The 18,672-nt window shown below is 52.5% G+C and overlaps 1 protein-coding gene across 3 annotated transcripts in view; it reads left to right on the forward strand.

Annotated features, from left to right (window-relative positions):
- Nucleotides 1–3,696: 3,696 nt before the first annotated feature.
- SLC39A11 (solute carrier family 39 member 11) overlaps nucleotides 3,697–18,672 on the forward strand; it is a 55,939-nt gene continuing 40,963 nt past the window's right edge. The window contains exons 1-4 of one of the 3 annotated variants that reach the window (XM_015879863.2): nucleotides 3,700–3,899; nucleotides 5,044–5,161; nucleotides 6,070–6,108; nucleotides 12,525–12,683. In XM_015879863.2, coding sequence (XP_015735349.1) covers nucleotides 5,054–5,161; nucleotides 6,070–6,108; nucleotides 12,525–12,683 — 306 coding nt within the window. In that variant the 5' untranslated portion in view covers nucleotides 3,700–3,899; nucleotides 5,044–5,053. Of the gene's footprint in view, nucleotides 3,900–5,043; nucleotides 5,162–6,069; nucleotides 6,109–12,524; nucleotides 12,684–18,672 lie in introns of all 3 variants that reach the window. The other 2 variants (XM_015879862.2, XM_015879864.2) reach the window with 2 other exon arrangements.

Raw genomic sequence — 18,672 nt, forward strand, 5'->3', positions numbered from 1 at the left:
CATAGGGCGGCTCTGCGGGGCCGGGGCGGGGACAGCCCTGCCCGTGCTGATGCTCGGTGCCGTTCGGTCCGTCCCGGATCATTCGGTAATGAGCTGCCCGCGATGCCCCGCATGTTCTGCCCTGCTCTCCCGATGCTGCCCATGTTGCTCTGCCGTGCTCATCCGATGTTCGGATGAGGGGTGTGGGGGTGTGTGCTGGAGCTGCTGTGCAACGGTGGGATCAGAGACCCTGCAGCACCCCAGAGGGTGGGGGACTCGCCCAGCTCCGCAGGGCTTCCAGCAGAAGATTCTTCACTCTTGGCTCCAGCAATAGAATGCTCGGTTTCTCCTGGTGTCTCCAAGGTGTACAGGGAAGGAGGGATAAGGCACAGTGATGGCCACACCGTAACCTCGCTGGGGCTTGCACAACACTAAGGGGTGTGTGGAATTCTCAGTCTTTCTTGGGATGCTGGGACTATCTTTACCCAAGGATTTTGAAGGCAAAGCAAGGCAGGTCCGTGCTGGCTTAACACAGCCTGGGAGGGGTGGGAAGGTGGTGTGATGGTCACCCACAGCTTTGACATGAAAGCTGAGATTCATGCAATACAGGCGGCAGCTGCTACAGCCTGTCCTGCTGCAGTTACCCAGTAACGGTGACTGGAAGAGGAAGACCAAAACCAGAGAGCTTTGGGTGAGATAACCTCCGCTCTGGTTTGTTTGAGATCTCGAATGCAATTAAATAGTAACTATTCCTCCCCCCCCATCCATCTTTCCATCAGTTATCAGAGAGACAACAGAAAGCAGGAAATTAAGAGTGACTTGGAACAAAGAGCCAGGAGAGAGGCTGCTGATTACAGCAAGAGGGGCTGGGAGGTTCTCATTTGCACTTAGCCATTCACTTGTAGAGGTGGATCCAAAGACATAGGGTCTTGGAGCAAGAACAAGAACCATTATCAGCCTCATAAATCTTTTTGGAGGATGGAAAAATCTGCCCCTAGAATAAATGATGTGGATATTAATATCCCAGTAAAAGCAGGTAAGGAGAGAGGATGTGGAGGATGAGAGCTTGGCAGGTGCAATGGATTCTCCTTCCTCCCCATCTGATTAAAGCCTGGTCACCTCCGTCCCCAAGGCTCAGACCCTCTGCCTCACTGCTGTGCGCACTCAGCCACTGAGCTCACTTGGCTGAAACCAGATCTGATCACTGGAAAAGAAAAGAGAAAATAAATGAATGAAGGGGCAGCGTGCAGGAGGGCTGATCTGAACTGATAGCTGAGTGGTGAGGGGTCAGGGGACTGTGCTTGAGCCTTTTGAAGGTATATGTTTTTTCCAGCTTGATTAGATTTAACATGCAGTTTTGGCCTCGTGCAGGGTCTGATCTGTACCTCTGGGTGGTCCCTGGTTTGGAGAGATGCTGCTTTACCCCAGCAGCTGGTTTGGTGCTGGCAGATAAACTCCTCTTTGTCTTTTAGCTTGCCAAGTATCCACTCTGCTGAAAAGCCATTTACTGGCAGCCGTGGATTTGGGAGAAAAGCATGGCCCCTTCCCACACAGCTCTGACTTCCATACAACCTATGGGAGAGGGGCAGGGGGATTACGTGACCACAAAGCAGCTTTCAAAGTCCCTCTGAGTCTCTTGCCATCCATTCCCAGCTGTTCTTTGAGGGTCATGGAAAAAAAAACAGAGCTTGTGACCCCTGTTCTGGAAAACCAGTATTGCAAAGCTCTGGGGGTGTGGTTGCCAATGGAGGGAGAGGGTGAACCGACCTTCCTCCCCAATCAAGAGGGAGGGCAGGGGGCTCCCCTGGGTGTTGTGCTGGAGGGCAGGGGGCTTAGTGTGCCACTGCTCTGCCCTTCTGCCCATGTCTCCCATTATCTTTGTTCATAACATCTTAGGGATGTGGTTAGTGGGCGCAGTGGGGATGGATTGCTGGTTGGACTTGACAGTCTCAGAGGTCTTTTCCAACCTTAATGATTTATATGATGTAAGCCTGACCGTGCTCCTGCTGGATGCAGAGGCAGGACAGGTGGGGTCTGCAGAGGCATCAGTGGGTCTGGGGGCATGTAGGTCCCTCTACAGCCCCTGCACAAGGCTGTTCTCCTCCTCCTCCTCCTCCTGCTGCCTCCCACTCCTGCAGCCCTTCCTGCAGCCAGCTCCTCGCCTCCTGCCTCTCTCATTCTCCCACTGCCATTATTTGCCTCCATAATGAGTTTATTGATCTCTGCCAGTACCAGGACTGGGCTGTACTGAAAGATGCTGCTCACATCGGCCGTGAATCATAACGATAACCCCCAATGCTAATGAGCTTCTGGCAGCCACGGGCTGCAATCCCAGCTCCTGCCTGCGTCTCTCCCTGCTGTGCTCTGCACTCTGCAGGGCTGCATGCATTAAATTGGGGTTTAACAGTGCGTTTGACAATAGAGCTTCATGCTGCCACTCTGGTTGTTGGGGTCAGTGACACCATGTGCTGCATGAACCCCCTGTCTCAAACAACCCAGCTGTCCCAGCAGGATGCCTGCACTCGCTGACTGTACTCCCTCTGATTTGTACCGTGTCCTTTATGTCTTTCACAGTGAGCCTAAAGCTGGCAAGGAGACATAAAGCTGTCACTCAGTGCTCAGTGATGGATGAGTTGCCATCAGCTCTGGCTCATGCAATGGAGATGCCGTGCCCCTGTCTGGTTCTGCTTGGGGGGCAGCGCACTGTGGCCCATCCCCAGGGGAGAGGGCTGGAGCTCTCATTGCTTTGGCTTGACAGTAGATCCAGATTGGCTCCATGCACCACTGCGGACACTGATGGATGTGTGCTGTGCAGCAGCCAGGCCATGAGGACACACTGCTGGCAGGGCAGTAACGTGTGGATAGCAATGGGGACGCTGGGGGTCTGCCTGGACCATCACTGTGCTGCTGTCATAGTGATCCCCACCAGGAGCTTTGTTTGAATGAAGGGGTTTCAGTGCTGGCCCCAGTGCTTCCTGCTGCCCCTTAATGAAAGACATTGCACAGGACTTGCTGCCCCTCGTGTTGTTTCATATCACATCTCAGGGACTCTGGGTCTCACCTCCTGCCTACACCTACACATCACACACCGCCTGCACTGTCACAGTGGGGAGAGGTGATGTCCCCACTCCTCACCAGCACTGAGCTGCAGGAAACAGGCACAGACAGGTGGCAGGTGGGGTCAGCTCTGCTATTATAGGGCAGGGGACGTGGTGGTGTCTGTGCACGTCAATGGGGAAGGAAGGTGTGAGCTCATTTTATTGGTGCTTCTGCACAGAGTCTGACAGTTTTCATTGCCTGGGGTTCATCCCCTGCTTGTCTCCACACAGGGACAGCCCCAATGGTGTCCCTTGGCCCTGCCAGCTGTCCCCATCCCATCTACCCTCATCGTGGCTCACTGGGAACCTGGGGCTGTAGGGTGGAAGCTTTGTATGCTCAGTCCTCCCATCCCTCCCAGCTGGCACCTCATGCTACATCTGCCTCGTTAACGGCAGCTAATGAAGGATGCAAGCAATTATGGGGGGAAATTGATTAAATCCTAAATCAGAGAGGTTTCAAACGGCCCCGACCTTCCCCAGCTGCAGCAGGGGAGGCTGATCAGAGACTTAAAAGCACTGAAGGAGGAGGGCGGTGATGCAGAACTCTGTGCATCCTGCTGCTATATGTGGCGGCACCGAGACGAGCTGAGCCCTCTTTGACATGGGGACACAGCATGTGGGGACTCGTAGAGAGGCCCTGAGTGTTGAGCTTTTCTATTTTAACCAAAAATCGGGTTAATTCAGGCTTTTCTCCCTCCATCATCCCGGTGCTCATCCCACGCCTATTGGTGGAGAGCTGGGAGTAGGAGGGGCGTCATTAGCGACACGTGTGCCGGCACCAGGAAGTGGAGCGGGGCTGCAGTCGGGGTTTGGGTCCGGGTGGTGAGTGGGGTCGGATATATGGGGTTGGGGTCTATGGGTCTATATATGGGGTCTATGAGGCCTGGGGGCGGTTGGGTTGTGTGGGGAGGGAGTCTGGAGGTGCCGAAGTGGTTTAGGGTTGTGAGAGTCCGTGGGGTTGTTGTGGCCTGGGAGTGAGGGGCTTTGGGTCTGGGGGCTTTGGGTCTGGGAGCTTCGGGCTTCCGGTTGCCAGCTGTAGGGCTGGTAGCAGGTCTATGGGGTGTAGAGGGGGGTGATGTGGGGGCTGTGGGGCTCTGCAGGTGCTGGGGGCACTGTTAGGGTGGTTGGGGATGTCCCTCTGCTTGGGGCTATGAGGCTGACCGTGCTGTTGATGTGCCTGGTTTAAGTCTGGCACCTGCTGGGGGCTGCGAGGGCACTATGAGCCCCCCCAGGGGTTGAAGGAGTGGCAAAGGCTTGTGTAGAAAGATATATTTATCCCCATATGTGTGTGTTCTTAGCGAGCCTGTGATGCAAAGCAGTGCTGCTCCCAGGTGTGCAATAGTCCCCTCCTTTATCTATAGCCCCCAGCTGTGGGTTTTGAGCCGTGCTGTGGTACCCATCCCAGGGATGATTCCTGTCCTGGCTGTGCCATAAGGGTGTTTGTCTTTGGTGCCAGTAGGATGGGGTTTTAGCACAAAGAAGTGGGGTGTGAGGCATGTGCCTGGGAGCTGCCAGGGGATGTGGGCTGAGCTGTGCTCAGTGAGGTGTTAGCCTGATCCCCGTGTTCTTCCTGCTCCTCAATGTACATGTGAGGTCATGCTGGAAGAGCCTGTGTGGGAGCTGGACCTGTCCTTGTTCCAAGCAAAACACCCTCCAGGCTTGGGAGATGCTCCAGCGGGTGGAGGATGCCATTCCCTGACTGGATAGAGCTTCTGCTCCCCATACAACCCATGGGTCTGAGCCCAATGTTGGCTGTGTGCGTTGCCTATAACCTCAACTCTATGATTGAGTTAAATTGCAATAACTTTAAAGGGAAGCAAGAAACACAGAAAGGGAGGGCACACAGCTCAGTGAGCTCTGTCCCCTGAGCGAGGGGCTGAGCTCCCCCATCAACCAGGCAGAGACACGTGGGTTGTTCCACCTCTTCACACTGCAGGCTTCTCCTGATGTTCCTTGTTTCTCCTAGGCTCATCATCATGATCCCGGGGCAGGGCCCGGTGCTGCAGGCAGTGCTGGGAACCCTCCTTACCTGGGGGCTGACAGCTGCTGGCTCAGCGCTGGTGTTCATCTTCTCCAGCGGGCAGGTGAGTACTGGGAAGGGGCAGCACTCAGCTCATGGGCAGATTTGGTTGCTGGGGCCTGAGCAGAAGGGACTTGAATTTGGTCCTGTGTGGTCCTTGGGCTGGGAGGGAAAGAATCCAACTTGTTCTTCTTCTGTGTGCCAGCACAACAAAGGAGGAAATGAAGTTCCCAACCCTGGGCTGTGGTTTATGGGGCAGAGCAGTGGGCTCTTTCCCCTCTGATGTGTGATGCTCAGAACAAGCAGAACTCTAATCTTTTAAGTAATTTCATATACTGAAATTGGAGACCCCACCCCCCGCTGTTGTGTTCAGAATTGCTGTGATGGATTTATTATTTATGTCTCTCTCTTGTGATGATTTATTCAGGAGTGTGCTGCAAAGTGAGATTCCCTTAGCAGCAACGTGCTGCTTTTCTTCCTGGGGGAGGGTGGTGTGCTAAAGGAGAAAAGCTGCTGTGGGTGAAGCAGGCAGGGTACGTGCTGGGCTACAGACTAATGGCTTTCTTTGTAGCAGCACCATGTTAGAGGAGTAAAAACCTTCAAGGGAGGAGAGATGAATGGCAGTGGTGTACAAATGGCTTCTAGTTTGCTTCCTGCATCTTTGGGGTGATCACAGGGCAGCAATGGTGGGTTGGCACATGAAGTTGTAACCAGGACAGCCCTCAGGCTCTGGGTGACACTGGAGGGGACATCTCTGCTCCAGGAGGGTGGCTGCAGTGCTGGATATTGAATCACTGCTCATTGTATGACAGCACAGCAATTGCTTGGGTTGCAAAAATGGAAGGAAGGAAGTCACCTTAGTGTGACACCAGCACAGCTGCCTCCTCTCCACGTGTCTTTGTGGTGTGGCTGCACTCTGCCTGTTGTGCCCTTAGTAAATTGCTGTGGTTTGTGTTCATTTTGTTGTTTCAGAGGCGGATCCTGGATGGGAGCCTGGGCTTTGCTGCGGGGGTAAGTGCTGCATCCTCCTCCTGCTCAGTGCCTCCATGTGCTTTCTTGTGCTGACATCTCTGCTGCTTCTCTGTACGTTGTTTGGTTACTTGCTGCTATTAGCATCCCCTGATGCTTACCTGCTGTGATGTGGCAGCAGAGGGGCATGGCTCAGTGCTGGCTGAGGGCACGAGGGTGCCAGCTTTGGGGTTACGTTCTCACCAGCTTGGGCTCCTGAATTCCTTGTCCTGGAGTAGTTCAGTTGGACTGCAGAGCTCTTGTTCTTCAGGCTAGTGTGCATAGCTCGCTTCTTGCTGTCCTACTGAGCTGAGGGGCTTAAACTCCTGGAGAATAAAGGTAGTGAAGCCTAAATTGAGGGCATACAGTAGATGTAATGCTTGCAAGGTGTTGAAGGAAGAGGTGAAACTGTGGTGTCAACTGTGGTTTGAGGTTGTGCTGGGGCTTGTGAATGTCGAATGTCTCCCACTGCCCAGACTCTGGGGTGTTTATGAGCGAGTGGAGGCTCATTCAGACTCAATAAATCATATTTGTTTTCTATGTCTGAGAGCTGTAGATGTTCTCTGGCTGCCGGTGCTTGGTGGACGGCGCTGCTTTTCCCTTCAGTGCTGGCGTGTCTTGGTGACTTGCTGAAATACCAGACATCAACCTGTCGGCACCTGAAGGCTTTAGGAGGGTGCATTGACCCTGGTAGGAAGCCCTGAGGAATGCTTTTGACATTGCTGCCTTGTGTGCCGGGATGTGCTGTGGGAGCTGGCTGCAAAGAAGGATTTCAGGAGTGGTTTGGCTGTGGGTGTCTGGACTTCCCACATGCTGTCAGATCCATGGCTGTATTAGCAAAGGTTGGAGGCAGCTCCTTGCTGCCCAGCCCAGTGCTGCCTCCCTCTGCCCTGTGCCTTCCCAGTGCCCCTGGATGCACAGCAAGGGGCTCAGCCAGAGCTCTTTCATTGTGTCCTGGCACCTGGATCGTGGGCTGTGCTGCCAGGTTTCAGGATGAAACAGGAGCCTGTCTATCCTACAGCATGTAACTGCTAGCACTGATGCTGTGTGTTGAGCAGGGCTCCTTGCTACGTGTGTATTCCCAAACACTGCAGCCCTGTTGATGAAGGTGAAGTTTGTTTGCAGCCTTAGAGATCACAGGTCTTCCTCTGTTCCAAATGCTTGAGTCAAACTCAACTGGACTGGGGTCAGGAGGAGCTTCTCCCATGCCTGGGTAGGTAAAGTGAAGCTCTGCAGAACTTGATTTGCTTCCTAGCAAGTATTTCTGGATCGTATCAGTGACCTGCTAGTGATGTGAATAATTCAGATAGTCTGTTGCAACAAATTCTTGGGTCATCTTTTATAAATTAATCTCTTGTTTTAGGAATTGCCTGTTCTGGAGCTTGGCTGCGGCGTTTGAGTTCTGAGCTGCCTTTCTGCCAGAGACAACCTTGTCCCTATGAGCAGCTCATCTGCAAGTCAGGGAGGTGCTGCCAGGTGCTTCCTGCTGTCCCCATCCCATTGCTCAGCTGTGGTGCTTTTGTCCCCATTAGATGGGGTACCAGCTTTGGGTGCTGCTGCCTTCTGCCAGCTGCTGCATTAGCCCCAGTGCTGTCACTGAGTCATCCCTGCGTGGCAGAGGTGTGGCTCAGCCGCAGAGCAGATGTCCTACAAACACTGGCTTTTCCACAGCTTCCTTGCATTTGTGGTGCTGGGAGCGGGAAAGGGAAACCTTCCTGAGATCACTGCAGTGTCTGGAGGGAACACCAGCAGGATGTCGATGGGCTGCAGGGTCCTGCTGCAGGCAGCGCTGCCACCAGCTGTGACTTGTGGCTGTTTATGGGTTGCTGGTTCTGGTGAGCTGCCTGCACCAAGCATGAGCTGAGCAGCCCTACACTGATGCCAGCAGCCCTTGTGGAGGAGGTGATGGTATCACTGCACCTCTAGGAGCAGCTCTGCACCCCAGGGCTGAGCTCTTGGGCAGCACTGATGTGGCAGAAGCACCAGAGCTTGGAACTTAGTCCTTTCTGCTAGATTTGTTCCAGATGTGCCTGTAGCAATCTGCCTTTTGTCTGCTAAGGGACCAAAATGCCTCCCTCCAAAGGCTGCGCTTAACCCCACACCTTTCAACTGCCCCTGTGCCCACAGGGGGTTACCCCAGCTAACAGAACCCACCCGAGTTCCAGCCAGGCTTTGCTCTTTGCAGCTGGGCAGTGCTATAAGCCCATGGCTGGCCATGCTGGTGCCCCTCCAGCAGAGGAGAGCAGGCGGTTTGTGGGTGCTGTGTGTGCTTTGACTGTGGGGAGGAAGAGCAGGATGTGAGCAGCCTGTTCTGAAAGCTGTTTGTGCTGTTCTCTCTTTCTCCTGCCCCCAAAAGAATGTTTCTTCAGACAGTGATCAGGGACTACTTCTCCTGCTGCAAGGAATTTCTGCTAAACGCCGTCTCTTTGAAGTGGATCTCTTGCCAATATATACAGGCTACGTCTCTGAGTGCTGGAATAGAGACAGAACTGAATTTCTCTTTATCTGTGGTGTGAGCTCTGAAATCTGGGCTATTGGGTTGCTTTGCATTCCCCTGCGCTCTGCTGGAGCCAGCAAACCTCCTCGCCCCGTGTGCTGCACAGCTTCTAACTGCAGCACTTTGGTGCTCAGCTCGGTGTCCCTGGAGCCACTGATAGGGCTGGAGAGTGTGCTGGGCTCTCCTGGGCCAGGTTTGTTTGTGAGATGGGTCACAGTGGTAATTCTGTCCCGCTGGTAACAGTTTCCTTGCTTGTGTCTTGGGAGATTTCATTGTGGAATATCAAGAAAGAACTCAAGACTTCCCTGCCACCGCTGGCTGAGCCAGGAGGATGGGATGGGGACACCCAGGTGACTCAAATAGGAAGGTCTGGTGTGGTTGGAGACCTGAAGAGCCACAGCTTGTTCTGCAGGTCCACCTCTGCCCTGGGTGAGTGGGTACAAGCTGGGGCCCATGCTCACATTGCTGTGATGCCCTGAGCTGGGGCATAACCACAAAGTGAAGCACATTCACTTCCCTCCCCTTTGGTGCAGCTGCCTGCACCAGGTGGCTCATATAGAGCTGCAGTGAAGGGGATGCTCGGCTGCTTCCACCCCATTGCCCGCTGAGCACCTGGCTGTTTATCTGCCTCAGTTCCCTCCATACAAACCACGGATAACAGCGGGTTTGGCACGCAGAGGCGGTGTGTTTCCATGGAGATCAGGCTTTGCTTACTGGGGCAGCTGATGTGGAATTCTGGCTCTTCTCTTAAATCTGATATTCTTCAATAAGACCTTTTTTTTTTTGGGCCTGAAACATTCCCTGTTATCTCTGTGTTGTCCTGAAGGTGCTGTGCTCTCTGAACATCAAGGGGTTGATGGCTATATGAACGCTACCAGTCCTCATTCCCTGCGTGGCTGTTCCTTTTATTGGGCTGCAGTTTGATTTCTTTTGTCCCAGGTGAAGCAGAAAAATCACGAAGACACGCTCTTTATGCTGTACCAGACGAGTCTGGCGCTGAATATTCCCTTTCAGTGCTGCTTAAAACAGCATGGGTAATTTACACGGGTCTGCTGAGGCTGGTTCTTGTTGCTGGAGCCTTAATGAAGTCAGGCACAGAAGTCCACTGCGGAAGCATCCTGCCAATCTCTTGCCTTCCAGTTCTCTTTCCTGTTTTGTTCTCCCTTTGGGTCATCTCATCTGTGTGCCATTCGTGGGGCTGCTTCCCCTGTAGCTGTGCTCCCACTGCAGAAGCACGATGCCAAGAAGAGAATGCAGTGTGCATGGAGGGAGCTTTTGACATGAGTGTGGTTTTAGGTGACTGTGGCACTATGGCACCTTGATTGGGGTGGGGAAGGGAAATGCAGAGCTGGGGCTGCAGCATTCTGGGGAGCTTTGGGTGCTGAGTCCTACCCTGGATGGAGAGGCTGGTGCTGGTGGGTACCTGGGCAATGTTGTTGTGGTTATGGATTGCCATGTTTTGAGCTATTTCCCATCAGTATGAGGCAGCAGGTCTGGCTTCACTCATTTTCCACGGTGCCAGGCTGTCCTGGTGTGAGGCAATCAGGTTCTGATCCCACATGAGCTTTTTGGTGCTCAATCTTGTGAATCTCAGCTGTGGAAATGTCCTGCACCTGCGGCACTGCTGCTATGGGGGTACAAAGCAAGGGAATGGAACCAAACCCACCCTGCCCACGTGCTTTGTACTCCTGGCTGTGCACATAGACACATAGACCTGCTGTGTCTGGATGTGCTGATGGCTGTAAGGAAGAGCTGGGCTCCCTGCAGCCTGAGGGGTTCTTTGGGTGCACAACTGCTTTCTGCTGGGCCTCCTTCTCCCCATCCTCTCTTTGTTTTCCCAAAGCTGGTGGATTTATGTTGCAGTTCAGCTCCGGAGCATGAAGGTTCTGCTGAGGGTTTGGCAGGAGCAGTGTGTGCCCGTGCCAGCCCAGTGCTGGGTTCCTGCTCTTGGTGGAGCTGAGCAGACCGCTGTGCACTGCCAGCAAATGCAGTGGGAAGACTTCGTGCAGAAGTTGTCCTCTGTGGGAACGGCTTCGTGCTTTATTGATCTGAGCAGGTTGCAGGCAGGGCTTTCTCTTGATTGCATGGTGTGTGCTGGAAGGGGAGATCAAACTCTCTTCTTTTTGCTTTGGACACCTCTTGTTCTGTGATGCTGTGGGGTTTGTATCCTGTCTTTATTGGGGGGGGGGGGGGGGGGGGGGGGGGCTGGGGGGCAAAAGGGGGGGGGGGGGGGCCCGGGGGGGGGGGGGGGGTACCTGGGCTCTGTGTGCCAAAGGCAGAGGGTTGATGACCCTGGGAGTAGGATGGGAGGGTCACCTGAATGTCCCACTACTGAAAAACCATTGCTATTCTTTCCAGAGTGGCTATAGAGGTTCACTGTCATTCTTGACAGCCCAGGAACATAAATGAATCCCTTCTCCTTCCTGTGCAAACCCAACCTCTCAGTGCAGCTCAGCACTGCTCCTTGAGCTGGTAAGGTTTGGGCAGCCTAAAGCTGTGCCTTGCTCCTATGGGGGCTGCGTGTAGCAAGGCTGCAGGAGCTCTGATGCTGACTTGAGTGGTAATGGGATCTGGAGGCTGAGCTGTGTCAGCCCTCTGCTTCACGTGGGGGATGATATCTTAACATAAGATGACAATCTAATTCTGCAAAGCCTTTCCCAGTGTTTCCATGTTGGGGTGTGTTGTTGTTTTTTAAAGGAGGTGGCATTTGAAATATGAAGTTTGACAGCTGTGGTTAAGTCTGACATGACAGCCTGCTTTCTTCTTACTCACAGAGAGCTGAGATTTACACAATCCCTCAGGGACTGGTGTCTACAGCAATAGGCATCTCACTCCTTCTGTAAAAATGATTTTAAAGTGGGGTAGTTCATTACACACCTCTGTTCTGCAGGATAATACTCGTACAGTGAGTGAACTGGGCAGGACCTCCTCTGAGCACCATGCAGCTGGCAGAGCATCCTATACACCCTGTATGGGGCGGAGAGCAGCATCCCACAGCATGGGGGATGGAGACCCCAGAAAGATTGCTCCCCCCATAGTCTCTGTCCTCATCCCAGTGTCACAGACCCATCTGTGCTGTGGGAACAGTGGGCATCCAGCTGCTGCCTTCTCTGCCTCTGCTTCACACCTTTTCCCTTCCCCCTTGTATTAAGCCTGACTTTTGAATAGAGATTAAATCATCATTGATTCCAATGGGGTCATTCCTTAGAGCTGGTCCCAGGTGAGTTGCAGTGTTGTTGCTGGAGCTGTGCTGGTGATTTCCAATTAACCCAGCCTAGTGCGTCATGCAGCAAAGCAGAGGAAGAGATAAGGGGATAAAATACACATTGGTGATAGGTTCTTTAGTATGAGCTGCTGGAAGCAGTGCCTTGCTTGGCCTTCTGTTCTCTAATCTGGGAAACACCCAGAGCAACCGGCTGCAACAGAACCTGCCCTTCTCTGGGCTGGGTTGGAAAAACCCCACAGGTCCCAGATTCAGTTTTTCTAGGATAGTTCCTTCTCTGTCCCATGTGCTGCTGCTGAGCACTAAGTGATGCACAGAGAGAGCTCTGCTGGGATCTGTGCCCAGAGCAGGCAGTGCCTGGGTGCTCCCCAGGGTTAAGGGGGGTTTTCCTACTCTGCAGCTGCTCCCATCTAATAATGGACTGCTGTGGCTGTGCAAGGTTCCCGGAAAATTCCCCTTACCAGCCTGTGTGCTTCACTCGTTGCTTTAGGCTTGAGCCAAGAAAAACACTCGTGGTGCAAACTGATGGCAAATCCTTTCCTTCTCCATCCTTCAGTGATGCATTTGGGCTGGGAGCTGGGTATGATGATGGTGCTGGGTTACAGCAGCCATGCTGCTTGTGTGGCTGAACACATCAGTGCCCATAGGAGCAGAGCAATGTGGTCCCCATGCTCTCACCACTCACATTCTGTCTCCTAGGTCATGCTGGCCGCCTCCTACTGGTCCCTGTTGGCCCCAGCTATTGAGATGGCTGAGCACTCTGGCAGCTTTGGAGCCTTCGCTTTCCTTCCCGTGGCTGTGGGCTTTGCCCTGGGAGCAGCTTTTGTTTTCTTCGCTGACCTTCTCATCCCTGTGCTGGTAAGTGCACTCCCAAGGCTCTGCCTGCCCTGTGCCCGCTGTGTGGGCTTTATGGAGCTGAGTGGGGTGGGGTGGATGTAGGAGCTGTGCACAGACAGCAGTGGAGCGATGCTACTTGGATCTGCTGGCAGTCCCGAGCCATGAAAACTCATGCACTTTGTCCATCCTCTCTGCTTCCTTTGGATTCTGCTGTGACAGAAGCCAGATACAGACTGTTTTCTATCACAGATCTAATGAAACTCTTTTCCCCAAGCCTCCGTGGCTCTGCTGTGCTGAATGCAGCTTTAGGCTGTCTGTGCTCTTTCCTTTTTGCTTCCTTTATTTTCCACGCTTCTGCTTTTGTTCTTTTCACTGGCAGCACTTTGCAAACAGCTCAGGTGTGACCTTCTGTTTCAGCCCAGAGGTTTAATTTGCAGAGCTGCCAGCCCTCTGAGCATCTCAGAATTGGATGAACCACCCGACTGTCTAAGAGTATTATTAAAAAAATAAATAAATCAGAAACTTCTTATGGCTGAAACCCTACGCATGGCTTCATCTGTAAGGATGTTATCAAAACCCTTCGAATAGATTTAGAAGAAAATCAGTTCTTTTAGTGCAAGTGGGATTATTTGTGATGAGAAGCATGAAATTTCCCTTTTGAGGAGTGGCAGGACTGCTGGTTGTGGCTGTATCAGGGCTCTCCCCACCCATTGCATTGCAAGGCTCCCCTATCAGGCACAGTCAGATGTGTCAGATCTCTCCCTGCCTCCTCTTGGTGCTCCCAGAAATCATGCTGTGCTCTGGGGCTGTGTGCCTTTGCTCAGCACCTCTCAGCAGCAGCACTGCGTGGAACTGGGGGTGCTGGCCCTGCTGTGCAGCACTGGGGAACCATCAGCAGCAGGTCTGTGCCTTTTGTGCCTGCTCTGTGCAACCTGAGGTCTCCAGCACTGATTTGCCCTGATTGTGTGGTGCTGCTGTGTTTGATCAGCTGCCTGATGCTGGTGTTTCTCAACAGAACAGACAAACAGTTGCACTGCAAAGCCAGCTCCTTCCTGGTGGCTGATGCTTTGTGCTGGTGTGCATTTTGAAATGGGAACGTGTGGAGGGGGAAGAGCACTGGGGCATGAAATTCTTGTGTTGCAAAGAACAGGATGGAGTGGTGACCAGGGACAGTGCCAAGCATGTTAGAAACACATTAGTCTTGTTAGGGCTCAGCGTCCAGCCTAGTCCTAGTGGGAGAAGAGCTGTTGCCTCCTGCTCGGCTCTTTGTGCTGCTGTGAGCTCTTTACCTTCAGCAAGCCTCACTTCTTTCTACATCAGTTAACGTCTTGCAATCTTGATCTTTATTTATTCTTTTCTCCCTTCTCTTGGAAGCAGGAGACGGAGGCATGTCAATGAGAGCAGTGGACACACCAAGCCCTGGGCAGGAGGAGCCGTTTCCATACACAGCTCTGGCAGAGAGCCTTGCCCATCCCTGGCACCCCCTCCCTCATTGCCATGCTGTATAGCAACGGGTCCTAAAAGCTTTTAATGACTCCTTATCACCCCAGAGCAGCTCCCAGGTTGGGAGCATGGCCTGGCTCCCCCCGCAGTGGGCAGCAGCTCTGTTGGTACCCGGCTGTTTGCTCAGCAGCAGTGCTGGGGGGGGTGGGGTTAAGCCAAGACAAAGTGGTTAATGATGCTGAACAGCTGTAGTCATTAAATTCCCTACAAAAGACAGATTTAATCTATTACATCTTTATTGTTCACAGCTTCCCCGTGGGAAGGCTTTAGCATGTTTGCTTGTCCTTTAGCTGAGTCTACAGAGCTGGCAGAGGACAACAAGGTGTAACACTGTGTTTGGGTGTGCTTTATGCTACTGACCATCTCCTTGTGTGCCATATTCAGCTCAAGTGTGATGCTTTTGGTACTTGGAGAGGCAGTGGCAGAGCTGGTTCTGCAGCAGGATATTTCTGTACCTTCAGGGAATGCCTTACCCTGCTACCAGGTGACTTGCCTGCCTCTTCCCTCCTCTGGCCCTGGTGATGCTGCAGCAGCTTCCTCCTTCCTTTGCTGAATTCTAACATTACAGCCACTTTGAGGGGCAGGTGGTGGGGGTGAGGAGCTCTCCCCTCTGCTCAGGAAGCACTGGGGCTGAGGGTAACAATCAGAACCTTTGAAAGTGAACCTGTTTAATAATAGCTGTGTGTTGGCACAGCACTCAGCACAAAGGGTCCCTGAGGCCGAGTAGCTGCCTTTGGTCTATGGTAGCACGTAAGAACACTGGAATTAAGGAGTATTATTCTCATCCTTCAAATCTGTCTTGCAGCTCTGCTGACTTTGCTGCCTTCTGGTATGTGTGATGTGTTGTGCTTCCACCGTTGGGTTCTTGCTCCAGCCTTACTCTTCCCAAAGGAGTTCTACAGGAGTGTGAAAGATGCAGCCAGCTCTGCCCTGATCTTCAAACACTCCCTGGTTGCTTTTGCTCCTAAATCCTTGCATGCATTGTGCTTTCATCTTTGAACTGCTGGACCCTGAGCAGCCTCTCACAGCCAGGTCAACAAGCCTCAGGCAGGGGCTGCAAGCAGTCCCAGTGCCTGCTACTGCTCTTGTGTCCAGGTAGGTACATTTGGGGCACAGCCTGTGTTAGAGCTGTGGCTTGCAGGAGCTCTGTTGCTTCTTCTTTTCTGGATCATTGCCCTTTAAAGGCTCCTCTGAGCGAGCAAAACTTGGTGCTGGTGAAACAGGGAAGACGGTGCAAGCCAGGCAAGGGATAGAAAATGCATCTGAAGATAAATCACTGCAGGGCTCAGACCCTTGTGGGCTGCGTCACCCCAATGTGTCGTGTGCGTCCGCCCTTCCCATTAACCACATCGCTCCTTCCGCTGCCCGGCTGCATGACATCCTCTCTGCTTTGGGGTCATCATGTTAAATAGGATAATGATGCTTAATCGCCTTCGTCTCCTCTACCTCGAGGCTTGTGGTGCTGGAAATGCTGGGCGGGCTCTTGTGCTATGCTGGGGTCTGGGTGGATGAAGGGAACGTGTGGTGGGCAGCAGCTCATGGCAGGGAGCTATTGGGGTCCCTGGCTCTCGCTGGAGCAACGTTAAAGGTTAAAAATGGTAAAGGATGAGTGGAGAGAGGCTGTAATTCTGCCCTGGAAATATCTCCTCAATTGAATTCTTTATTTTCTTGCCAGCTAGATACAGGGTTTGTTTTCTGACTGCAGTGTAAATCAATAAAGCTGCATGTGATGGGTGGAGCATTCTTTAGATTTACAGCAAATAGTATCTAAAGTGCCTTTTAAAAGCCTTTCTCCTGGGTTGGCAGGTGCTCTGTGAAAGGACCCTGAGTGTCAGAATTGTGCCCAGCACCTGGGTGATGTTTCTTGTCTGATCTGGGGGTTCTTACACTCCTGTTTGCAGCTGTGTGATGGCTTGATGGGCAGGTGAGAGCTGGAGGAGCTCGGTCTGGGGTCAGTGATGGAGGAGTAACTGTGTGCATGGTGCAGCAGGGGCGAGATCCCGTTAAACCCTCTTATAGCAGAGCTGTGCTTGTGCCCCTCATCCATGTATTCCTGAGCACTGCAGTGGGGTCTCGATGTGTGCTGGCCTGGGTGAGCACAGGGAAACCAGTGATGCGTGTGAGCTTTTCTTAGAATCTGTTCTGGGATGGAGCACTTTGCACTGTGGATTTTAGGCTATTTTTGGGAGCCTTCTTGGGAAGGACTGGAGAACTCAGTAAACAGGCATTTCAGGGACACTGTCCTACGTAGTAATGATGGTATCTACAGTTTGGCTCAGGATGTGCCTGGAGAAGGCATGCATTGCTTCCCCAAACCCTGCCAGCCCCACATCTAAGGCAGCAAGAGTGCAGCTCTCCTGTTGTGGGCTCGGTGTGGGGCTAAAGCTGATCACCTTGTTATTCCATGGGGTAATATGGGTGTGCTGGGGCTCATCAGCAGCATCAATTTATAAACAGAATAAAAATTCCTCTGATGTAATTTGTTAATTCCCCTGAGACGCGCCCATCACTCGTTCCCATTCTTTATGTGCTTTTTCCTGTTCATCCGCGACTCCTAGAAAGTTAATTAGCTGCACATCCTCATTGCTGTTGTAGGTGGAGGCTTTGTGTTGGGAGTGTTAAATGAAGGACGTGTGTGTGCAGTGTCTTTTCTGGTTTATTGAGTTCTTGGCCACTTGACTGGAGTTGCCCAGGGCCTGGGAGCACAGACCTGAGCTGTGTTGGGTGAGGACCTGTAACAGGGGATTGCTGACTCTGCTTCCTTGGGCACCATAGGATTTATTCATGGCATCACCCAAATGAATGCCCCCACTGTGAAATGTAAACCTGGCATTAAGAGAAAGGAGAGAGTCCGGTTCCAATTGGGTTGGGTGATGAACTGTCAGCCTGCTTTCACGCAGAGCATAGCAAATCTATCTGCATCCATCTAGAAATGCAGCACGATGTCAGCCTGCTCTCGGGGTGAGCTGTGACTCACCCAGATCAGTTCCACACACCGCCTGCTCTGCGGGTGGGCTGCGAGGAGCTGATGTTGTGCCCATGTTGGGACACACAGCCCTACACCTTGCTGCTGCACAACCCAGCATGGCGAGGAGCAGCTTGTGTGTTGGTTTTTCATCCTTGAGGCTCTTCTTATGGTGCTCTGCCTACCTGGATGTCCCTCCCCTCTATCAGGTCAAAGGGAGGCACTGGGTGCTGCCTCAGGATGTCACAGTTCAGGTGTGAAAGCCTTTGCGATGCGTTTTCCTGCCTCCTGCCCTGCTCTAATTATCAGCAAGACAGTGAAGACGAGGTGATGTTAAAGTGGTGCTCTCAGGCTTCACAGCCAATGCAAAATGAGGAGCTGCCACACGAGCCCTTCCTTAGCTGCGGGCTGGAGAGGCATCTTGTGCTTGCTTTACATTTCTCATGTGCTGTGTTTTATTTTAGGGCCTGTCAGGACTTTATAGGTGAGGTAAACACGGCACATATAAGTAAGGGTTATTTCATGGGTGCTTGGGAATGAGATGCAGCCAGGAGGGGAGCAGCACCGTGCAGGTTTATTGATGGAGCTGAGTTGTGAAAAGCCAAGGAGTGTTTTTTGCAGGTTTTTGGTAGAATAAGTGAAGAGAGGAGCTGTGCTCCTCTGTACCTGTGGGTGCTGCCCTATTTACCTATATGCCCCCAAATCCAGCTGTGCCCTCCGGGGCAGCTTCTCATTGGTGGTAATTAGGAAGTACCTTGTCCTTCATCACGCCTCTCTCTTGTAATGGATTAACAGATTAATTGGACTGGCTGGGGAGATGGACGGGCCAGTCCTGTTGGGTGCTGGGAAGGCACCCTGAGCAGGTTGCATCTCCCCTGGGAGAAAGAAAAAGGAGCAGAACCTTGGGCTGGGGAGTGAGTTGGCTGCAGGCTCTATCTTGGGATGATGCTTTGTTGCTGCTGTCTTGAATATACTGCTGCAGGAGAAGGGGCTCTGGCTGAGGAACAGCATTGTGCCAGCCCTTCATGGACCTGCTTTTCCCTTTTTTTAATACATCAATTCAATCTGCACCGATAACAAATCATTCCTGAGAAGTATGTGGTGTGAAAATGAGCTGTTAATTGAAGTTCCCTTGGCTTTTTTTTATTACTGTTGCAAAAAGCATCGCGTGATAAAGGCTGCAAAAATACTCACTGCCATGCTCTGAATACACAAGGTGAGGAGGAAGGAAAGGCTGGGATGAGATGCAGAGCTGTTCCATTAGGCTTTGGTAAGCGTGAGGAGCAAAAGCTTTGGTTAATCCTGTCGGTGGCTTAAAGGCTTATTGCTTGCAATTAAAACCTCATCTCACAGCGCCGGCTCAGTGCTGCTGTGCCAAGTGATGGCAATGGGCAGAGCCATCCCTGGGGGAATTCTTCCTACTTGTTGCAGCTGGAGGACGGCAGGATGGCTGCGTTCTGTGTGTGCTTCTGAGTGTTGCCACCCCCAACCCTGCTGTCCTCACTCCAGAGGTGGATTTGGGGTTTCTGAGATGATTTACTA

Source organism: Coturnix japonica, chromosome 18 (assembly GCF_001577835.2).
Source record: "Coturnix japonica isolate 7356 chromosome 18, Coturnix japonica 2.1, whole genome shotgun sequence".
Lineage (NCBI taxonomy): Eukaryota > Metazoa > Chordata > Aves > Galliformes > Phasianidae > Coturnix > Coturnix japonica.